Below are 6,827 nucleotides of genomic sequence, written 5' to 3'. Positions count from 1 at the left end.
CTCAAGTATGCCTTCTTGGAGGATGGCGAGAAGCTGCCAGTCATCATCGCCAATAACTTGCAGCCTGACCAAGAGAAAAGGTTATTGGATATGCTGAAGAGGAACAAACAGGCCATAGGTTGGACATTGGCAGACATACCTGGGATTAGCCCTTCCATATGCATGCATAGGATTCATCTAGAGGAAGGAGCTAAACCTGTGAGACAGCCCCAAAGGAGACTCAACCCCACCATCCTGGATGTGGTAAAGAAAGAGGTAAGTAAACTACTCTCAGTTGGTATCATTTATCCTATCTCTGATAGCCAGTGAGTGAGTCTAGTGCAGGTAGTTCCCAAGAAGACGGGCATCACAGTGGTGCCTAATGAGAAGAATGAGCTTGTTCCGATGCGAGTACAAAATAGTTGGAGAGTGTGCATTGATTACAGGAGACTCAACCCCGCCATGAAGAAGGATCACTTCCCTCTCCCATTTATTGACCAAATGTTGGAGCGGCTGGCAGGTAAGTCACACTATTGTTTTCTTGATGGTTTCTCTGGATATTTTCAGATTTGCATAGCATCGGAGGATCAGGAAAAGACCACCTTCACCTGCCCCTTCGGCACATTTGCCTATAGGAGGATGCCATTTGGTCTTTGTAATGCTCCAGGTACCTTTCAGCGATGCATGGTAAGTATATTTTCAGATTTTCTAGAGGATTGCATGGAAGTGTTCATGGATGATTTTTCAGTTTATGGCTCATCTTTTGATGATTGCTTGGTTAGCTTGGGTAGAGTCCTAGAGAGGTGCATTGAAAAGAACCTTGTTTTAAATTTTGAAAAATGTCATTTCATGGTAGAACAAGGAATTGTTTTAGGGCATGTTCTGTCTAAGAAGGGTATAGAAGTGGATCTGTCTAAGGTTGATATTATTGATTCTTTGCCTTATCCCACCTCTGTGCGGGAGATTCGTTCTTTTCTTGGACATGTAGGATTCTACCAGAAGTTCATCAAGGATTTCAGCAAGGTTGCACTTCCACTTTCCCACCTACTCCAGAAAGATGTGAATTTCCACTTCGATGAGCCCTGCAAGTGGGCATTTGAGGAACTGAAGAGCCGATTGATTTCTCTGCCCATCATACAGCCACCTGACTAGGAGTTACCCTTCGAGTTGATGTGCGACGCCTCCAACTTTGCAGTGGGTGTTGTCCTTTCCCAACGTGTAAAGAAGAAATCCCATGTCATAGCCTACGCTTCGCGTACATTGGATGCGGCACAGGCTAATTATACCACTACGGAAAAAGAGCTCTTGTCTATTGTTTTTGCATTGGATAAATTTAGATCCTATTTACTTGGTTCTAAAGTTATTGTCTTTTCTAACCATGCAGCTCTTAGGTACCTCTTGAAGAAGCCTGATGCCAAACCTCGTTTGATAAGGTGGATGCTCTTGCTCCAAGAATTTGACATTGATATCATGGATAAAAGTGGAGTAGAGAACTTGATAGCCGATCACCTCAGTCGCATTCCTTCTTCAGATTCCACAGTCATGAACTCCCAACCCATCAGAGATGATTTTCCAGATGAGTTACTCTGCCACATTCATGGTGCTGAGCCTTGGTATGCTGATTTGGTAAACTATTTAGTTGCTTCCGAATTACCTGCATATCTTAAGAAAGAACAACTAAATCAATTTAAGAGCGAAGCTAAGTACTATGTATGAGATGATCCATATTTGTGGCGCTTGTGTAGTGACCAAGTCCTTAGGAGGTGTGTCCCTGATCATGAATTTGCATCTGTCCTACATTTCTGTCACACTCTTGCCTGTGGTGGTCATTTTGGTCCGCAACGTACTACTAGAAAGGTCTTAGATGCCGGGTTATATTGGCCATCCCTTTTCAGAGATGCATATGGATTCTGTAAGAATTGTACACGTTGCCAACACACAGGTTCAATTTCACGTAGAAATGAAATGCCTCAGAAACCTTTATTATTTTGTGAGATATTTGATGTATGGGGCATTGATTTCATAGGTCCTTTTCCTGTCTCTTTTGGTTTTGTGTACATTCTTTTGGCTGTGGATTATGTTTCAAAATGGGTGGAAGCTAAAGCCACCCGGACTGATGATTCTTCTGTGGTTGCAGATTTTGTTAGATCTCATATTTTCTGCAGGTTTGGCATTCCCAAGGCCATCATCAGTGATCAAGGATCCCACTTCTGCAACAGAAAGATGCAATCCATGCTCTGAAAGTATGGAGTTTTACATAAAGTGGCGACGCCCTACCATCCACAGACCAATGGGCAGGCTGAGGTTTCAAATAGAGAGATCAAGCACATTCTAGAGAAGACAGTCCAGCCCAACAGGAAAGACTGGAGCCAAAGGTTGGAAGATGCACTTTGGGCCTACCGCACGGCCTACAAGACCTCGATCGGCATGTCCCCATATCGACTGGTCTTTGGAAAAGCATGTCATCTGCCGGTAGAGATCGAGCATAAGGCCTATTGGGCGGTGAAGCAATGCAACATGGACATGAAAGAAGCTGGTTCCCAGCGGAAGCTTCAATTGCAAGAACTTGAGGAATTGAGGTTAGAGGCATATGAGAACTCCAGGATCTACAAGGAAAAGACCAAAGCTGCACACGACAAATTGATTGCCAAGAAGGAGTTCAACGTTGGCAATAAAGTCCTCCTCTACAATTCACGACTAAAGCTGATGCCTGGTAAGTTGCGTTTTAGATGGGTTGGTCCTTTTGTGGTTACTCATGTTTCTCCCTATGGTGCAGTTGAGATCATGGACGGGTCGACTATGAAGAAATTCACAGTTAATGGGCAGAGGCTTAAACATTTCTACGAGGGCTTTACGGAACACACAGTGGAGGAGCTATCTCTCTTGTACCTTCCTCCGACTTGATACCACCAGGCTGTTTCTCTCTCCTTACTTTTCTTACTTGTCCTATACTTGATTCTTGCTGCATGCTTACATTGAGGACAATGTAATGTTTGAGTGTGGGGGGGAGTTTTAGAATAGAAGTTTCTTTTCAAAAAAAAAAAAAAGATTTTTGACAAAATGGGGCAAATTGAGTTTGAAAGAATTTGGCATGATTAGAAAGTTGATCTTATCTTTTTGGGCTCTCAAGTAAATTGGCAATAAGTTTGGCTTAGTGGGTTGATTGAGGTAGTCTTTGTGAGGATATTTGTGCTTGTTCTTTCTTATGATATGCGTGCATTCACTAATTATGGGTATCACTCCAGAGCTTGTTTTGAATCTTTATTGAAGCTATCAGTGCTCGTGCATGTGAAAAGATGATCAAGGCATTCTTTCATTTTACTCGCAATTTTTACAAAAAAAAAAAAAAAAATCTTTCCCCTTCTTTAGGTTGAAGAACATTCATTGCATCCCTTGATTATGGCAACATATTAAGCAAGTCCTTTGGAATCAAAAAGAAAAATAGATAGAAAGGCCAAAGGCCAAGGTGAGATGGAGCGTAAAACGCACTCACAAAGGTTGGGATGGAGCGTAAAACGCACTCACCTTTCAAAAAAAAAAAAAAATATTGTGTCTATTTTCTGCTTGCTTAATAGTTCTTCATTGATCTTGGGTTGTCTTGAATGTTTTCTTCCTAAGGTTTACTTTACTTTTCATTGTTATCTTCCTATCCTTTTCAGAGCCATGAATAAAAGTCCTTTTGATTTGCATGCAAAAAGCATTGAGAGTGGAGATTTAGAAGATGAGCATATCTGGTAGTGGAATTGTGATTGAGTGGAGTGAGGCATAGCATTTGAGGAACTTGAGAGCATATTCTTATTCTATGAGGGTCTGCTTATTTTGACTTGTCTTGCCAAGTAAAATTGCCATGCTACTTGTTTGTCTGGGAAGTGTAAGAAAGATGATCTTTGAGTGTTGAATTCCTATAAAACTTGTCGTGCCTCTCATTTTGCATTTTTCACATCCATTTTGTTCTTGAGTGTTAGTGTCTAGTGTTTTGCCCAGGAGTGCAAAAGTCTAAGTGTGGGGGAATTTGATAGAGCGCATATTTTCATATTATTTAGCCCTCATATTTAGTTTTTTTGCACGTTAGTTCTGTCATTTTATTCATCTTGATTTTGTTTTATTTTATTTTATAGGAATTGGGGTTCACACTATTTTATCTTATTTTGGACAGATTAGGGCTTCCTGGGTCATGAGGAATTTTGATGGCAAGAAGGGAAACAAGGAGATTGGAAACAAAGAAGCAAAAGTGTGCTCACAGATTTGACCTTCTGTGCTTATTTCAAGTTTTTGGCCAAGTTACAATCCCAGAACGTGAATGACGTCTTCAGAGATATTGTAGAGGACTTCTTGGGATTTCTGGAATGGTATTGTTTGTCCAAATCCAAGTTCGTTTGGACCTCCAAACATCCCTTCAAAGTCGGGACCAGAAAGTTGGGTCAAATTAGGAAAGCTGCACAGATGCTGAATCTTTAAAAGGCCATAACTTAGGCGTCCGATTTCCAAATCAAGTGATTTAAAATCCCAAATTCATCTAATCTTCCTGATCTACAATTTTTATGAAGGGGCCGAAGCCCAGAGCGCACTTTATCCTATTCTAAATTGGCTGTGAAGTTGCGGTAACCTAGGGTTTCCTCCCTAAGCTCTATTTAAGCACATTAAGTGGCCGATTTTGGGGATTCTTCTCACGATTTCAACCAAGAAGATGGAAGGATAATTCGTTTGTGATTCGCTACATTCTCGTACCCCTTGCCCGGTTTGAGTCTCGATCATATTGTTGAATCTGGTTTGGAACTCGATTTTCATGTTTTAATTGATGATTTTGTTTCTTTTCCTTCTCCAAGTTTATGTATGTTTCTTTTATGCGATTGTGTGAATACATGCATGATCTTTGGATGGTTTTAATTGACTTACTCGGTTGAGGCTTTGATTAGAAAGAAACGGTATATTTGTATGAGCGATTGCTCGATTGGATTTAATCTTTTAAGATTGTAGAAGAGTTTTTCAAATCAAAAGAAAATCAAACCAAAACAGATTGTTTTCATAAATGAGACGAGGATTACCGTGGTAAGGAGGTAGGGTTTGTAGTGGGTTACGTTTTACTTCATCGTGTTTCATTCTTGAACGTTTATATTTCGGTTTTCATCACAACCCCCCTCGTTTAATCTTGTTTTAACAGATCCGTTTGAGGTTCGTTGGGAGACGACTTTGGGTTGCACCCTTATTGCAAATCCGAATCATTATTCATCTAATCTATCGGTGTTCGACAACACCGATCAGGGATTTTGTTTGGCATTCGGTACTTGAGGTTTAAGTTATGTACCGAGAAAGAAAGAAAAAATAATTTATGTATATTTTGGGCCCCAGCATAGTGACGCTCGGTAAGAGAAAAAGCAGGGTGTTACAACGGATCACCTTAAATACATACATTATTTACTATATTATTTTCCAAAAAATATGAGTCATTACAATATTCAAGTAAGTATGAAAGAATACTCAACTAAATCTATGTTTGTAATCAACTATTAATTCGCAGAAGATATGTCAAGTCTCTAGAGTGTCAGTGTAATTGAGTACTCAATGTTATAATCACGTAAATATCTTAGTATACTCAAGGTAAATCAAAATTGTAATTGAGTATTACTTCTCCAGTGAATTGTTAAATATTTGGACTTTTAGTGTAATAGAATATTCAAAATTTATAATCGAGTAGATGTTAAAGTATAATCGACTAAATTAAAAAATATAATTGAGTAATCATTTCTGTAATACTCAAGAATTTTAAAAGGACTTAAGAGAAATTTATCTTGGAGCAAAAATGCAATTTATAGATAAATTGAGATTATAGGGTAATTTCGGTACAATTATGAGCGATCAAATCGACTGTAGGGAATGCCCTAGAACAAAGATGTCTAAGAAAAATGATATGGTCTTGAAAAGTGTTCCAAGATAGGATTTATGGTATTAAAAGAAATTGGAATCGAGATAATTTTCGATACAACTATGATTTAGGCTGAAAAACTGAATCGTCATAAGAGACTCCCGAGAAGTCAATGGAACCCTAAAGGGGCTCCATTTTTTCGTAAGGATCAATCCTGAAGTGGTTTTGGGATAAATCAAAGGTCCGGCGTGGGCTCAGGGATGAAATCGTCCTTATCGAGTAAGATTTAAGTTATTAATTTTAAATTTTCGGTATCATAACGTTAATTAATTTGATGTGTTGAGAATGTAAATGCAATTAGAGAATTATCTAAATGAAATAGAGAATTGGATTTTCAATTTGCAATGCAATCCCTAGCCAAGTGATTTTCGTGGGCAGAATGCATGCAATTAAGTGGCAAAAGCTTTGGGTGAAATTAATGGGATTAAGCGATAAAATTGAGGGAAATAATGGATCGGAATAACTATAAATGGAGAAGTGAAGTAGAGGGGAAATAAGAAGAAATAGGAAGCGTTGACAGCGTGTGGAGAAGAAATTAAGGAAGAAATTGGAGAAAAATCTAAGCAGCGTGAGCAAGGTAAGTGCAAAATATCTTAAATTAAATAAAATGTGGTCTTGAAAATATTTAAAATTAGTATTTATTTTGCCTTGCGAACCTTAATTTTGTTTAGAAGAAGCTTGAGTTGTGACGTCGGCAACCCTAATACTTTGAGAGATTTAAAGAAAAATATTTAAGACAAGTTTTATTTTATATCTCCTTTGCCTTTAGATGCAAGTTCGATATCTTTTTTTTCCTTCGAAAGCAAGTTTCTCTTCCTTCTTGCCCTTTTTATGGTTTGAATTCTCTATTTTCTAGCTTCATTTGAGTTTCTCAAGTTGTGAGCTCCTTTAAGGGGCAATTTTGTTATATTTCTTCTAAGAGCTT

The 6,827-nt window shown here is 38.7% G+C and overlaps 1 protein-coding gene across 1 annotated transcript; it reads left to right on the top strand.

The window, feature by feature from the left end:
• The first annotated feature begins 2,496 nt into the window (after positions 1-2,496).
• LOC127799714 (uncharacterized) lies at positions 2,497-2,883 on the top strand. The gene has a single exon (XM_052333936.1). The coding sequence runs from the start codon at positions 2,497-2,499 to the stop codon at positions 2,881-2,883; it is 387 nt and encodes a 128-aa protein (XP_052189896.1).
• The last annotated feature ends 3,944 nt before the right edge of the window (positions 2,884-6,827 follow it).

The sequence above is a fragment of the Diospyros lotus genome, chromosome 4, assembly GCF_014633365.1.
Source record: "Diospyros lotus cultivar Yz01 chromosome 4, ASM1463336v1, whole genome shotgun sequence".
Taxonomy (NCBI): Eukaryota; Viridiplantae; Streptophyta; class Magnoliopsida; order Ericales; family Ebenaceae; genus Diospyros; species Diospyros lotus.
The sequence above is the reverse complement of the archived record's forward strand: the minus strand, read 5'-3'. Positions and strand labels throughout refer to the sequence as shown.